The sequence below is a fragment of the Pundamilia nyererei genome, unplaced genomic scaffold, assembly GCF_000239375.1.
Source record: "Pundamilia nyererei isolate P.nyererei 1_Seehausen unplaced genomic scaffold, PunNye1.0 scaffold00090, whole genome shotgun sequence".
Taxonomy (NCBI): domain Eukaryota; kingdom Metazoa; phylum Chordata; class Actinopteri; order Cichliformes; family Cichlidae; genus Pundamilia; species Pundamilia nyererei.
In genome coordinates, this window is record NW_005187491.1 from 1,116,642 (window position 1) to 1,133,318 (window position 16,677).

A 16,677-nucleotide genomic window follows, 5' to 3' on the forward strand; every position below is an offset into this window, starting at 1 on the left:
CAACTGATATAAGATGCGGTAAGCTGAACACAGCTTCGACCGTCTGTTTGTTGAAAAATAGTAACGGACCACATTTTCTTGTTAGTAACTGTAACGGCGCTGTTACGATAGGAATAGTAATTAGTTAGATTACTCGTTACTGAAAAAGTAACGCCGTTACTTGTAACGCTGTTATTCCCATCACTGTACCTTTCTGATGTGACGTTGTTGTCCTTGGCTCTCTTACCCTCCCGCTCTGTTCCTGTGCTACTGCGAGTTTAACTACCGCCCCTCCCCCCTCTGCCCAGCGCAAGCACAAGGCTCGCATGCGGAGTGAAGCGGAAAAACAGTGCGAGAGAAAGGGTGAGAGAAAGAAAACAAAAACACGCCTTGCCTCGTTCACTTCAAAGAGTCGGCTCAAAGAGCAATTTCGGTCGCGACTGACACATCACTATTTGCTATGTAGATGAGGCCAATGAGCCACCTTGGTATGAAACCCCTGAAGACAACATCAGCACCAATTACAGCCTGGTAAGATGCTTAAACTCTGAGTTCAAACAGCAGTTTTCAGTGGAATCACTTCAATGTCTACAGTTTTGTATGTTTCATCTTAGTCATTGTAAGAAAACTTTCCAAACACTCTCCCTTTTGTATTTTGAGACCTTTTTGTTGATTCTAGTACATGCTGATATGTTTATGCCCTGTTTCTGAGACACAGAGGTGACCTAGATCAGTTTGGTTTGGATTTATTGCCAGCAATCTGATAACAAGTGACGTAAACCAATATTTACAATTGTGTTTTGTCCCCATTCTGAGAATTAGAGACAGTAAAATTGTGAAAAAAATGCCTTTTCATTTGAGAAAAATAACCATGGATGTATCTAGAAAAATAATTGTGGCCTCTTTTGACTCTTTAGAGTTGCTAAACGCCTATCTCCATCTTTTTGTTGTTTTCTTTTTGTTAGTATGTAAAACAGCACTGAAAATATTTTGGCCTGTGTCGTGCCAGAGTCTCTATGTGTGGTTTTTATGAAACTAAGGTCTGTTTCTGACTGGAAACCTGAACTTTCTGGCAGGCAGGTTGTTTTCTCAGTGTGTTAGTGAGCATCAGTCTCATCAAAAGTCAGGTGACATCCTGTCTTCTCGTGTCATCGTCTATGTTTGTGTGTTTGCAGGCCTGCTGTTGCTGCTCATCTCCCTGTGTGCCGGGGCAGCAGCCATGTTTGAATCCACACTGGACGCACACTGGGAGCTGTGGAAGAAGACACATGGGAAGAGCTACAAAAAAGATGTATGTGACAAAAAGTAGTAGTAATAAATATTTTTTTGAAGTTTTATATTTGTATGGACAAATTCTGCACAAGGCTTATAATTAACTTATACAGCATTTTCACCTCATCTGCTCTTTCTTTATGTGAGGTGGAGGATGCTCACCGCCGCAAGCTGTGGGAGAATAACCTGAAGATGATTACCGTGCACAACCTGGAGGCCTCAATGGGACTTCACACCTATGAACTGGGCATGAATCACATGGGAGACCTGGTGAGACACTCTCTTGCTTCATTAATGTTTTTGACTTATGATATATTTTATTCATTAATGGTGATTGTATTAATGATGTTGAAACGGTCAACAGAATTAAAGCTGATCTGTCTTAAAGAGTAGCTATGATGACAGATTACTGGCACTTCATGTTTCTGGTTTCCCTATTTTTGTTTTCTGAGTTCCCCTTTCTCTGTCTTTATGTTCCGTGTCAGTTTTCATGTTTCAGTGTCTTCATATTTTGTATTTAGTGTCTTTTGGGTGCTTTATCAATTAATGCAGGCTAGATACCTCTAACAAAAACAAATACAAGTCAAGCAGGCTAATATTAAACATATGTTGGGGCACACATGTATAGTTTCACATTGCTAATTTTATCTCAGGTGTCTTAATTTATTCGGTTAGCATTCATAACATTTCGATATGCTGTGGTAACACTTAAACTGAGTTAAAAAAAACTATCAAATATTCAAAAAATAAATGATGGTACCTTTGCTTTAACTTTCTGCAGAATGTAAATTAGCAACATTAACTGGTAAAGCACCAAGCTTTACCTTTAACCCTTTGGCTCTTCTAACCTTTCTTTCCTGATTAGCTGCAGAGATTTGGTTCTGGCCTTTGAGACTTGACTGGAGTAATGAGATGATTTCTCCTCTTAGCTCAAATAATCATCATCATCTATTCTCCAGTCAAGACCCTACAGTATATTCCTGAGCTAACTTAATGAATAACCAAAGCACTCAGACTGCATACTGGAATCTCAACCGTTGTCTGGTCAGTGACCTGCTTCACCTAGTCTATGTTGGAGAATGTTTTTGAGCATTCAGACAGAACTGAGTCCATTCTGTTTATTTATTGACTTCATCTATACCAAAAGAAACAAATTTGATTCCTGAGAGGAATCAGATTTGAAAAGGACAGACACAGATTACTGTATATAAAGTGGACAGTGAAACATGTTTACCTTTTTTTAACACATTGGTTTTACTTTGCATACTGTCAAGAGTGTTATCAGGGAATTTTTTTAATATGTGCTCATGAAAATCTGAAATGGTAGTTATTTGTTTACATATGATCTCGTGCAACAGCAGGAACAGCAAACTGAAACTGTTCTCTTTTTTGACTGCTCTCTCCATTCAATCAATATTAAAAAGGCTCTTATTGTCCTGGAGAGGTTATCCACAATCAACAAATAATTAGTTTGAGGGGAAAAATTTTTTTTTAAATGTTCCCAGTTTTGGGAACATATAAAATGATTGTAGCAAAAATCAACAAAAACTTGAATAATAATATAGCATTTTCATGAATTAAAAATGTCAAGTGTTTTTTATTATTTAATTGAAAGCGACATCAAAAAACTGCCAAAATAATCCTACATCCATTAAATGAACTGGAATTTCCGCATTCAGACAGAAAAGGCTGATTGTAACAGATATTTGTGTCTCATTCCATAATTTGTGTTCTTCCTCATAGACAGAAGAAGAGATCCTGCAGTCTTTTGCAACTCTCAAACCTCCCACTGGCATCCAGAGGGCGCCATCTCCCTTTGCAGGGGCATCAGGTTCTGGCATTCCAGACACTGTGGACTGGAGAGAGAAGGGTTATGTCACCAGTGTCAAGATGCAGGTAAAAAAAAGAGGTCATTTAAATCAGGGTTTGTGTATTAAGTGCTGCTGAGAAGAATCAGTTCATGTTTGCACGAGAAGAATTTCACCATATCCACTTTTACTACTACGAAGAAGATGACTGCCTCTCGTTTACTGAACCCTGAAAGTTCTCTGGGGGTTTTTTGTTTGTTATTTTTTTATGTTGTTTCATAGTTTTACATCCCAAAAAAGGTGTAACACTGTTGAAAAAAAAAAAACCGCAATAATTTGCAAATCTCATAAACCTGTACTGTATTCACACTAGAACATAGCAATCATCACTGTTTTAAAGCAGTGCATATTTATTTATTTATATTTTTGCATTTTTTATATGATATGATAAGATTATAAAATAAATCATGTATGTTAGAAAACAGGATATTGAGATGTTCAAAGTCTTTACAATTTTGTGTTGAGGAACATTCTTCTAAAAATATTTCACAGTTCATATAAGCAGTTTTTGCTGAAAAAAATTGGTGAACCCCTGACAGTCTTTACTTCTGACAAACTCTGCCTCTCTAAGATGTTTTTAATGCCCAATCATATTACTGACCTGTTGCCAGTAACCTTATTATTTGAAAAGTGTTCTTCCAGCTGTTTCTTTGTAGCCTTCCCAGCCTTTGGTTGTCAGTGGCCTAAATTTTTTGAGACAACGTTTGCTAACATGAAATGTAGAATGAGCTAATATCTGACATGAAATAGTATGAAATAGTTTTTATGTTCTACTATAAATGAAATATTGGATTTGAAAATCTTTGCATTCTGTTTGTATTTACATTTTACACAGCGGTCCAATATTTTTGGAATTGGAGTTATAAAAAGTGCTTCTGTGCTCTTAAAGTGGACATTTAGAGGAAGACTTAAGAATATGAGCATGACATTAGTTTTTTTTTTTTTATTCAGGGTGCTTGTGGAGCTTGCTGGGCCTTCAGTGTTGCAGGGGCCCTGGAAGGTCAGTTAGCCAAGACAACAGGAAAGTTGGTGGATCTCAGTCCCCAAAACCTGGTGGATTGTTCTGGCAAATATGGTAACGAAGGCTGCAACGGAGGCTACATAGACCGAGCTTTCCAATATGTCATCGACAACCACGGAATTGACTCTGATGCTTCATACCCATATACAGGACATGTAAGTAAACATACATGCATGTGTGACCTCATGTGCACACTTCTGTGCTAAAAGAACATTCAGCACTTATTTAAGTGATAATTCCAAGGCAAAAACAAAATCTCAGTTAAAACAGTAATTCATCACAATCCCTGTCACCCTCCTTTCATTAATCAGCCATCTCCAGGTTAGTAGGGACAAATATAATTAATACAAATATTAAACATATGAGAAGCAAGTACCCCTAAGAAAGGTACTTTCCTCAGCAACTCTACACACCGCTCCCCGGACACTGTATTGGTGGTTGCTTCACTGAGAGAATGATTAAATGCAGTGGACTAATTTCCAATGGGATTAATAAAGTGTATCTCCTTCTTCGTTAACAGAAGGCCAAATATCAAAATTCATTATTTACAACAAAAATGGAGTAGACAGTAGCAAAGTTATTTTTTGCTCATAAAGATAAACATAAACTAGGATTATATTATGATTATATAAAGAAAAACATGTCTTAGTTTAAAATGTGTGTAGAAATAAAAACAATTTGTAACTTTTAATTAAGAAATGTTATGTTTTTAATAAAATCCTAATATAATCCTAGTTTATAGCGTCTTTATATTATATTCAATTAATAACAGAGTTTAAATAATTTGAAATCAGTATATTCTGTTCCAACAAGCCAACTTTTACAAAACTTTTACAAAATTTTAAACATAGGACTCTAACACAAGCTTTACAAAACCCTGTATGAGACACCTAGGTGGGTGTATAAACACCAGCAAGAAGTTGAGTCCGATCCTTCAGGCTGTAGACAGCAACACTCACACTTGTCTGTGGTCAGCTGTTAACGTCTCTTTGGAGCAACAATAAATTAATCGGAGCGGACAACATGTTTGTCCTCCAGGCTTTATGTAGTTCGCTGTTGTTTGTGTGGAGGAGGCCAGTTCTGAGACGATTCAACAGACTGTTCCAGCCTCGCGGGGGTGGCAATGTTTTTAATTTAGCCAAAAGAAAATTTAAAAAAAACAACGAAAAAACAAAAACAAAACAAGAACTTTGTAATGTGAAATACTCAGTGACTATCCTTACCAAAAATATCAAGCATGGAAATTATGACAATATCTATGTAGTTTGCAACAGTCTTTAGGTTTATTTTTGTCCTGAAGTGCAAATTATGACACCACTGACTTATTCCTTTGAGAAGTGAGATGCAGTCCAATCAATGGAGAGCCTACAAGACTAAAGGAGTGATTTTAACTGAGTTCAAAAACCTAGTTAATGAATATATTTTCAATTTGTTGGTGTCCCTCCCAATTCTCCAATTCTGCCTTAGGGCAGCCCTGTATGTTGTAAAACAAGAATATTTTTTGATTTTTTTAATGTGTATGAAGTTCTTTCCTGACTGCATCAGATCCTTTAACATTTTTTTTCCTTTAACTTCAGGATGATCAGTGCCACTACAACCCAGCAACCCGTGCTGCCAACTGCTCCAGTTACCAGTGTCTGCCTGAAGGGGACGAGAACGCTCTGAAGCAGGGTCTTGCTACCATTGGACCCATTTCAGTGGGAATTGATGCTAGGCGGCCCACGTTTATTTTATATAGGAGTGGTAAGATACACCTCATCAGATACAAAGTAAATGGAAAAACAGTTTTAAAATGTTTGGAGGATGAAGGAGGTTTTTTTTGTTTTTTAGAAGACAAATTTGAGTTCAGTTTTCCTGGAAATTATTATTTATGGCTGCTTAGAAATTTTTAATCAGATTGATCATTTCTTCTTATAATTTCAGGAGTGTATAATGACCCATCATGCACTCAGAATGTGAATCACGCTGTGTTAGCTGTGGGCTACGGCACTCTGAATGGACAAGACTACTGGCTCATAAAGAACAGGTGAGACATTTTCACTGATTTCTCTTGAATCTGGCTTTTATATACAAAGTGATTTCATGGACAGGGCCTTTATTGTCTTCCACCATCTGTTCACTAATGTGGTGCATTCTGGAGGACTCTAGAAGACAAATAAGAAGTGAAAGAGAGAAGTCAGGCTTTTTAAAAAAGTACATATCATCAACACGCAAAAACTGATTGTTACATTTTGTTCAGGCGTTCAGTTTTTGCTGACAGGACTAAAGTGGATTTTCTTTAAATTATATATTTTAGTGGTAATCTTAAAGTGATAAAAAAAATCATTTTAAAAAATGTAATTTTTCGTCAACAGTTTGGCAATCGGACGAAGTCATTAAACTAAATTAAAGTTCAGTTTAATTACATTTTATAATTATGTAATGCATGAAAAAATCAATTTCAAAATAGTATAGCTGTCAAATGTTTGGACAACCATCCATCTTCTTCTTTCGCGGGTCATGGGGGCAAGGTATTCCCAGGCCAGCTGAGAGATATAATCTCTCCAGTGTCCTGGGTCTGCCCCGGGGCCTCCTCCCAGTGGGCCATGCCCCGAACACCTCACCCAGGGGGGCACCCAGGTAGCGTCCTTGTCAGATGTCCGAACCACCTCAACTGGCTCCTTTTGTTGTTGAGGAGCAGCGGCTCTACTCTGAGCCCCTCCCGGATGGCTGAACTTCTCACCCTATAAGAGGGAGGCTAGCCACCCTTCGGAGGAAGCCCATTTCTGCCTCTTTTATCTCGTTCTTTCGGTCACTGCCCACATCTAGTGACCATGGGTGAGGGTAGGGACGTAGACTGACCAGCAAATTGAGAGCTTTGCTTTTACACTCAGCTCTCTCTTTACCACAACAAACCGATACAGCGTCCGCATCACTCAGCCGCAGCACCAATCCATCTGTCGATCTCCCACTCCCTTTTCCCATCAGTCGTGAACAAGTACTTGAACTCCTCCACTTGGGGCAAGAACTTGTCCCTGACCGGGAGTGGGCACTCCACCCTTTTCCTGGCTGAGGACCATTGCCTCAGATTTGGAGGTGCTGATTCTCATTCCCAAAGCTTCACACTCAGCTGCGAACCATTCCAAGGCGAGCTGGAGGCCATCACCCGATGAAGCCAACAGAACCACATCATCTGCGAAAAGCAGAGATGACATTCTGAGACCACCCAAGTGAAAGCCCTCTGCCACTTGGGTACGCCTAGGAATTCTGTCCATAAAAATTATGAACAGAATAGGTGACTAAGGGCTGCCCTGGCAAAGCCCACCACCCACCAGGAACAAGTCCAACTTATTGCCGGCTTTGCAGACCAAGAGCTGGTCAAGTGTTCCACGACTAGGACAAAAAAATGCATTGTTCCTCCTGTATCTGAGGTTCGACTAATGGACACATCCATTCATATGACATCCCTGTCCTTTGTTAATACTTAAACATAAACTATACTGAGTTAGATGTAAAAGTAGGAAGAAAGACAGTTTTGTTAATGTTTATTCAAAGATGAAAAAACAAATGTACCAGCTGCTGAAGTCAGTTCATTTTTAGAATTCATATGAACAAGCATTTAATAATCCACTGGACCTGGTTTTATCTTCTTTTGTTTTCTTTTTTTAATAAAAACATAAAAAAAAACAAGATAAGAATGACTTAATACATCAATAACAAAATGTGAAGTTTCAAAACATTTAATTATATTTATCTGATAATTCATTATTTTATACTCTCCAGCTGGGGAACTTCCTTCGGAGATCAGGGATACATCCGGATGGCACGCAACCAGAATGATCAGTGTGGCATTGCTCTGGATGCCTGCTACCCCGTCATGTAACTGCAGAGGGAACCGAAATGAATCTCTTGCAAAATGAATATATCATTTATGACTTTTTTATTAAGTCTTCAAAAACTACAGCTTCAAACTAACACTTTTTGGTGCTTCTCTTGAAAAATTATATCTTGAGGAGGAATCATCATCACTGACTATCTTTGGCGTGTGACATTGTGGAAATGCTAATGTGCTAATGCTAATGCTCTGTGTGTGAGTACACACATTTTTGGTATACCCGCATATCAAAGTTCAAACTACTTTTCTCCTTGAAAGGTAAGGTTCAGCAATTGCTTTAAAAGATTTGATTTTTCACAAGTTAAAGAAAAATATTTATCCCCCAATGTTTACTTTGGTTAGCATTAACTACTAAATCAGGGGGTTACCAGAAGTATAGACATATGTTCAAGGTTACAAGGTTTAATTAAAAATCTTTCTATATCTGTGGTAAAAAGTTGTGAATGTACTGGATGTTTAGCGCTGGACTACTGTATATTTTATGACATGAGTGAGATTAAGATTAAATTCACAACACAACATGTACTGCTGCTTTGTTGTTGACACTTATATTATGTAATCAGACTAAATGTAAAAATAAAACATTTTCCAAAAATCTGGTTCCTTATTCACAAAATAATGAACATGGAATCATAATATTTAACTTTGAGGGTGTCATGGTGCTGTGTCTGTTACTGCGTTTATGTCTTTGGACTTTTGGCCTTGTTTTCTAACGATGGTAGCGATTTATGTTTCTTAGCCCTTTTCTGGTATTACTTAGTTTCCTGGTTTAATCATTTAGATTTCTGGTTCTTAATTACTTTTAGTTAGTTCTGTTTCGTTCCCTCTCTTTTGCCTTTGTGTATCTTTATTGTGTGAGTTTGTCCCTTTGTCCCTCGTCAGATCCTCGTCATGTTCATCATCCGTCATGTTTCAAGTCTCAGGTTTTCTTGTTCCAGGTACCTTGTGTCTAGTTTTTGTTGGTTTAATCTTAGTCTCCCTTTTGCTTTGGTTGTATTTTGTGCAGTCAAAAATAAAAAAGCTCACTTTCATTTTTGACTGCAGTCCTCCTTAGTCTGCAATTGGGTCCACACTCTCCACACAGTCTGCCATCACAGACCTGACAAAAGGGGGGATATGTATTTATGTAAACATGCCTGGGATGTTGAGGGTTTTAACTGGTTGAGTACTAAAATGTGCATGTTATACAGCATTTTCGTTAAACAAAAAGGACGTTTAAAAGGAAGCCTTGGTTTCGTAAGTGTGTTTTCTTGTTTTTGGACAAAATAAAAAATAAATCAGATTTCAGAGCAGCTATTGGTGTTGGCCTTTAAAACCCACATATCTTTGCTGCTAACATCTTGAACAAGGTCAGAATAAAGTCAACAGACTGCAGTGTTGGGTTACAAATGAGTCGTTTTTATTTTTTTTAGTGCAACATCACAACAAACAATTTTCACATGAGGTATTCAAAGGGATTTTCTTTAGTTGTTGATACAAAATGTCCCACCATGATTGACGTTTAAAGTTTTGTATATCTTTTTTTAAAGCCTTTGGTTGGTTAGCCACATTCATTAGTAAGTCTAACACATGGACAAGAATGGCACAATAAAGCATGGTGGGTCGAGTCCAAGCTGGGGAAAGTCAGACTCAGTCAGATATTTCCCTCAGCTCTTTCCCGTTTAAAGCTTTTTGTATGGATCTTATTAATTCCTACTTACAACAGTGGGATTGAACAGTATTTCAACTACACTAAACATTTTGAAAAAAAAAACAGGTGGGAGGGGTGGCTTACAAATGTGGAAAAATAGCTTCTGTCTCCTCTGGTCTTTTTTTATGTTAGGATGAGTGCTTGATTTGGGTTTTTTTTTTCTATTACAGCAATTCGCATAATTCTAGCTTTTGGAAAACAAGGAACAGGCAACGTTGATTACAGCAAGATCCTCCTTGCTTGGATTGTCACCTCCTTCTTTTTTGGTCTTGAGAATGATTTTATTTATATACAGAACATGGATCAATGGGACACTAGCATACTCGACTTGAGCTTTGGCTGGACAGGGGGTTCCTTCAGCCCCTTCACAGATTGATTCCAGCACATTTGGTTTGAAGAAGTAAAAGGCATGAAGAAGAAGAGACGGATGAACAGACAAGATAGATAGATAGATAGACAGACACCCTGACAGAATGGATTCTTTGGTTAAGGAACATTTTTGCCACACAACATCTCACACAGTTGAGGTAGATGGGTAAAGTCTTCATGTACGCACACGGGAGAAGACAGGGACAGAGGGGGAGACACTGGGGTCAAAAGACTTTCATCTGAAGACACTGCTTCATGTCAGTTTCTCAGTTCCAGCTCAACATAATACTGATTTATGCAACATAAATAACCAGCACACGGAACCCCACTGGTGCTTTTTTGAATCCTCTGAGTGCTACGGTAGCTCTGATGAGGAACTGCTAAAACTACCTACATTACATAATGATTCAGCAGTTACTCATTGATCTTTGGTTGTTTTTTCGTTCAAACGTTATCAAAAACAGTACTTTTTTGGTCTTTTTAAATTTTTTATTCTGAAAGTATATGTCAGCTTTCAGTTCTGCTATTTCATTATTAACGCGCTCCTAAGAATTGCTCTGCAATGGCCTCGGCTGCCAGGCTTGTCTCAGGGTCAAGTTTCTAGAAAAGTCACTAGGGGGTGCCGCAGGCTAAAATGGCAATGCGGATCACCTGCAGCAGCCAACTGGATTCACTCCTCCCTCCCGCCTACCCTCTGTACAGAAAGGGAAGAGCTTCCCTGCTTGACACGGAGCAGAGGGTGGCTCAATACAAAAAGCACTGTCTCCATTTTAGACTCGCAGTCAGAGAGACAAAGAAAAACCTGAAAGGTGTCACCTCAGCTTTGATACAATGACAGCAGTGGGCAGAGATCAGCAGAAGAGCCTTCAAGCTCTTTTATTTTTAATTTTTTCACCGCTGTACAGACACAGCCACACAACCCCACTGCCACCCCCCGTAGCTCTCAGCATGCTTACAATTGTTGCTCATTAAAGTTTAATTCAGCTCTATGCCCCACTACTCCAACACCTCCTGTTCCTCAAACAACCCCCCCTCCTACTTCTCCGCACACACTGCTACCACCATCCTCATTCTGGACGATTCAGCCTCCTCTCTGATCTCCCCCCACCCCTTTTTGAATGCCCCCTAAAGCCCACAGGTCTGGCCAAGAGCAGACCCCAGACCAGATACCCAGAGAGGAGACGGGATGAAAAAAGCCTCCCCTTTGAAGTCCACGAAAAAGTCGATGGCCTCTTTCATGACCACCCGTCTTTCAAGTGCACGCTGTGAAGGGGGCCCCGGCAATCCGCCTCTTACAACGTTAAAGACAGAGAAAGGGAGAGAAAATGAGACAGGGAAAGAGTCAATGTTGAAAACGGCAAATCTAGCTTTGCCACACTTGGGCAGCATTTAGTCGAGAGTGAGAAAATTAAATCTTGGGTGACTTCTCCTGATTTCAGCACCCGCTACTCAGAATGGAAAATCCAGGTAAGGAAGGAGGACCTAGAACAAACGCCAAAACTCCAAATGATTTGGAAAGATCCATGAAGCTCTTACAGGGTCAGGGACAAGCCCCACAAGCCTTACAACAAAATCTAAGACTTCTCAAACACTGAACTTTGGATGGCAGAGGGCATAGGTCATAAAACTAAAGAATCTTACAAAAGAAATTAAAGATTCCCAGAAAACGAGAATGGGAAAAACCTTCAAAAGACCTTAAAAACCACGGGTACATAAATCCAATTCCCCGGAAGATGAGGAACACCCTTTAAGAATCACATTGGACAGCAAACAAACCCAGAAAAAAACTCCAGTATCTCAATTCAAGTTGAGGAAAACACGGGAGGAGTCAGGAGTGAACCCTACTAAACGTCTTGGAACTGAGACAACTAGCAGAAGCCTTTGCGTGTGGTGGACGGTGAGATCACACTGAGAAGGACATAGACAGTAGTGTCTGCACTGCACTGGGGAAGGGGTTAGGTGAGGGAGATTGGGCGGGGTGGGGGGTCATAACCATGCATTTCCCCAGGCAGATGCACAGTACGCATGTTTGCGCGTGACCCCGAAGGACTTACGCAACATTAGACAGTGCTTTAAGTGGGTCCCCAGACACATTACGCACTCTGCCAGATGGCATTGGTCTGAACACAACTTTACAAGCAACTTGTGAGCCTATGGGATGCCACATCATCTTTGTTATTATTGTTATTGTCATTATTGATAGCATTATTAATTATAAATATTATCACAACATTCAAACAAGCTTTGGCCTTGGCGTTAAGAGCTGACAGCAGAGACATTTGCAAGAGTAAAGAATTCCCCATAATTCTACAACAAAACAAAGAAAACAAAAAGGGCCAGGCCTTAAAGATAGAGAGATACGTAACATCACTGGGTGGGTCGGGCTGGATCCGGGTGGATCGGGTACTGGGTTTAGGGATTCAGGCCGTACATTCAGGGAGGCAATGTTAATCTTTGGTATTACGATGGGATTCTACAGCTAAAAGTGCCCATCACAAAAAGTTTTCAGTTTCACACAGACATACAGAGCATTGTTAAATAAATACTTACAGTATATAGATAGCATAAATAAATAACCAAATAAATAAAGGAAAGAAAAAGGGAAACCAATAAATACACAAATGCAGTAATAAATATGTTGATCAGATCATTAATTGCATTTGAAAAGTTCTTGGTTTGATTCATCTATTGGCTATAAGGAGGCATGGTTAAAGCCATTCCTTTGTGGACCAAAAAAATGACCTTGTACGTCAGCAGGGCTGAAACAAACTGCCCCACACTTCCAACGTGTTACTATAAATAGAGCGATGTGCTTGAAATCTGTACAAAAACATTGGAAAGAATCACATTCCTCCATTTTCTAGACATCTGTAAAAAAAAGATTTTGTAATGGAGGAGTATACAGTTGTTTGGAAATGAGTGGAAAAAATACTACAATGTCACTATACATTGTGTCAGGTGTACCTCTTCTCCAGAGAGCCTTTGTGTTCAAATTGTTTTTGTTTTCGTTTTTTTTGTGTGTGTGTTTCGGTTTTTTTCTTTTTGATTTGGAGTCCAAAAAAATGGCTGTGGAGCTTTAATTTGGAAGCTCAGTGAGAGTCTTAAAGCTAGACGGTTGCACCAACAAGTCTGTTTCTGTGTCCTACTTGTGTTTATCGATTCTGTCCTGGCATACGGTGAGATGTGCCGCGATTCCCCCTTGAAAACTCTGATTCATTCGAGGTGGGACCGTCTTGACACAATACAGAAGAGGCTCCTGTTGATGGGAAATGATTGACAATTGGGAGTCACAGGCGCTACAGAACCCTCCTGATTATTCCAGGCTCCAAGCTTGGAACAACGCCATACAGTCCTGGGAACCATTACCATGGAAACACATGCTAAGAAAAGGGCATTCAGTTCTCCAAGAAAAAAAAATGAGGACTTAAAAAAAATGCCTCTTCTTCCTCTTTCACCTTGATTCTGGAGGAATAAAGGGACTACAATAACATCGGGGAAGGATTAATGTCTTCGGATGATGGCGATCACTTGATTAGGAAGTTACACAATGAAGCTCTCCAGATGTGAGCGAACGACACCTCTTGATTCTTCACGTTTGGAGAGATGAGAAAAGATTTGAAGGTACACCAAAATATGCTTCCTCCTGATTTGCAATACCCTCATTATCTCTAATCTACATAATCAAAATAATGCAATGAGATGGTGTCTATGTAAGGGTGTGACTCTTCTTTGAGTCAAATCATCTTTGCACCCTTGACTATACAGGCAAGACCTCACATCTTGCAATCATATCACTAAGCATTGCCCCTTCCTTTTCAAGGGAGCAATTAACTTTGGTTTGGGAAAAATGCTTCATCTTCATAAACTCATCTATAATAGCTGGCTCCATCTCTCCTTCTGATAACGAGGAGGACATTTATTACGGCTGATCTCTGCCTAGACCAGTCTATGTGCCCCCTTGCTCCCTCAGCGCCCTCCTCACCGCACCTCCGCGACGGTCTAGCATCACGCCGTGCTGCAGGACACTGCGGAGGAGGAAATGCTGGAGCCCGAGGAACCGGTGGAAGAAGGACGGCCCTCGTCTGCCCACTTGTTGAGGTTGCGTCGGCGGGCATTCATGAAGAAATTGCTGACAGTTGAGAGCTCCAGGCCCAGCTGCTGGGCAATGGTGACCTGGAGCTCTTTGGTTGGGCGGTGGTTCTCCCTGAAGATGGCCAGAAGCGTACGCCGCTGCAGGTCTGTGAACACCAGCCTGGTGCGCTTCGGGCCCTGGTTGCGCTCCAGCTTGTTCTGCTCCTGTTCCTTACGCTTGCAGGCTGCAGGCAGATGGATAAAAGATAAATTAAAAAAAGGAAAGGGGAAGCAGGTTAGCTAACAGACTGGCTGGCTAACTAGGACAAATGGATTAAGCTGTGGGAAAGTGGATTTGTTGAAAGAAAACAGATTAGCTAAGCAACTTTGATTAGTTAAAAGAGATGAATCAGCAACTTGTTTCATTGTGCAGTAAAGGAATCAAGATGTTCAACCTATCACATCTTATTACCAGTGAGCTGCTCTAAGCTGCTAGGGAGAAAAAAACATATAACTACATCCAGACCAAAGTCCTGAAGTCTTCCATGATGTTTTTCATTATTCCCTTTAATTACATTTTGGAAAATGGTCTAATTTTTTACATAGATATGGCCTGGAGACAAACTAAATCTGGTGTTGCACTGATAATGGCAATATCTTCCAAACAAAAATTGAATTCAAACACAAAAACAGATGTATATCAAATTTCTCCCCTTAAAAATTTGAAATATAACCTTTCATCACATCAAATGTCACGTTTTGTCCCTCTTAGACTCTCCCTTATTTAACATCCGTATATTTCTGCATCTTTAGTCCTCAGAAGATAAAAAGCTTTAGCAGCATTTGTCCAGTATCAAAGTTATCCAAATCCAATCTACAGTAACAGTTAAGTCTTCTGGTGATTCTTTTTTTTAATCTAAGTCTTGCGTACAACAACCACAAAATAAAATCCCGGGGTCTGGGTTAAACACCACTCTAGCTGCGGCAGCCCGCCCAATTATATAATCGATATTTTCTCGCGAAAAAGTCTGAAATTTATTTTGAAGGGAAAAAAAAGAGTGCAAAGAACAGTTTTGTTTAGTGAGAGAGAAAAATAGCCTGATGCGTGTGGGCTGAGCTCAGATCCATTTTGAGAATCAGACGAGCATTTTGAATTCAGGCTGCATGTTCCTCTGCATATCCATCGCTGAACCTTTCACCTCTAACACGCTGTAATTCTGTATTTACAGGAAACACAACACCAACCTCTGCCTTTGTGTACCGAGCCAACTTCTCCTCCCTTCCCTCCCACCCTCCATCCCGCTCTTTTTCTCTAACCATCTCCCTCCACTTCCACTCTTTCCTTTCCCTTAGTGGACACTTCAACATCATTAGTTTCTCATAAAAGTCATTTACATGTGGCGGCAGTGAGTGAGTAATAATCACTTTAGGGGGAACTAATTTATTTTCTATTAAAGGCAGGTTACGTCAGGGGTGAGTGAAACAAGCAGAGTCGGCATTGCCCAGGGCATTTAGAAGCCTTAAGTGGGCTAAAACATATTTGGGAGAGTCGTGCAATTACCTAAATGTACACTTTTAAGAGGTTTCAATCAGCACTGTGCGGTTGCTGGGCGACTATTTTGCTGATGGTATCAAATGCATTTCTAAGTGTAAGCACACTGGTGTACGTGCACAAAAAACACAAAGACACAAATACACACACACAAATGAGAACGGACAGATGGATAAGTGCCTATATAGAGAGTGGGGTTTTTTTCAGGCGGGGTATAAAATATGAATTCTTCTAATAGGTATGATATTAGATATGCATGTTATTTGGCATGTTGTGTCAGAAGCTTTCTCGATCTCAGAAAGATAAGATGCTGGGGTTACACATGCTCTTTGGGCTTTTTGAGCATTTAGCCAACCAAAACAGCCCTCAGTGTAACAAACGTGTCATTTTTATTGCAAGAAAAGAGAAACTCTTTCTTTCTTTTCGAGATTTAACACACACCATTTTTCAAGCAAGAGAGGAATAAGCTGTATTCGTGTTGAAGCTGGTTGAAATAATCCTGCTGCACAGGCAGATTTTTTTTTACTTATATTAAGAAAACACAGAGAAATATGTATGGAGTTCTATTATTGACAAAAAAAAATATGTGATTATATGGAGATTTCAGCTCGCAATAACCTTGAAATCCAATATTTCAAACTCTAACACACGGAGAAACACAACCCAACTCACGCTGCAAACATACATTATATAAAACACAGATGCTGCCTTTTTCTCTCACAACAGCACTGACGCGTCCAATTGATTGGCTCACAGTTTCCCATTGAGAAACATCTCACATACTGAGGGGTGCCGCTGATGTTAACTGTATGACTGTCTTTTCACTCTTCAAACGCACAGTGGCAAATTTCTCTCATTAGCAGAGCACTTTAGGAAAAAGTGTGACCCCACCGCCATCTTTTTTTTCACAGAGTGCAATCACAACAGCAGAATTAGACGCAGGTCTAAAGGGTGTGTGTGTGTGTGTGTGTGTGTGTGTGT

The 16,677-nt window shown here is 39.8% G+C and overlaps 2 protein-coding genes across 2 annotated transcripts in view; one reads left to right on the plus strand and one right to left on the minus strand.

The window, feature by feature from the left end:
* The first annotated feature begins 386 nt into the window (after positions 1-386).
* Positions 387-8,609, plus strand: LOC102199193 (cathepsin S-like). Its single transcript, XM_005739202.2, has 8 exons — positions 387-510; positions 1,155-1,270; positions 1,399-1,521; positions 2,995-3,147; positions 4,071-4,295; positions 5,718-5,883; positions 6,064-6,166; positions 7,903-8,609. Exons 2-8 carry the CDS (start codon positions 1,199-1,201, stop codon positions 8,000-8,002), a joined length of 942 nt encoding a protein of 313 aa, XP_005739259.1. The 5' UTR covers positions 387-510; positions 1,155-1,198; the 3' UTR covers positions 8,003-8,609.
* A 4,071-nt stretch (positions 8,610-12,680) lies between these two features.
* Positions 12,681-16,677, minus strand: part of onecutl (one cut domain, family member, like) — a 10,065-nt gene continuing 6,068 nt past the window's right edge. The window contains exon 3 of the mRNA XM_005739203.1: positions 12,681-14,389. Within this exon, the coding sequence (XP_005739260.1) occupies positions 14,079-14,389 (311 nt within the window). The 3' untranslated portion in view covers positions 12,681-14,078. The remainder of the gene's footprint in view (positions 14,390-16,677) is intronic.

What these genes read in the sequence shown, in the direction of transcription:
- LOC102199193 (XM_005739202.2), top strand. Translation starts at nt 1,199, where the DNA reads ATGTTTGAATCCACACTGGACGCACACTGGGAGCTGTGGAAGAAGACA. An exon ending in TCACCAGTGTCAAGATGCAG is followed by an intron (nt 3,148 to 4,070) that starts GTAAAAAAAAGA and finishes TTTTTTATTCAG; the next exon opens with GGTGCTTGTGGAGCTTGCTG. An exon ending in GTTTATTTTATATAGGAGTG is followed by an intron (nt 5,884 to 6,063) that starts GTAAGATACACC and finishes TTATAATTTCAG; the next exon opens with GAGTGTATAATGACCCATCA.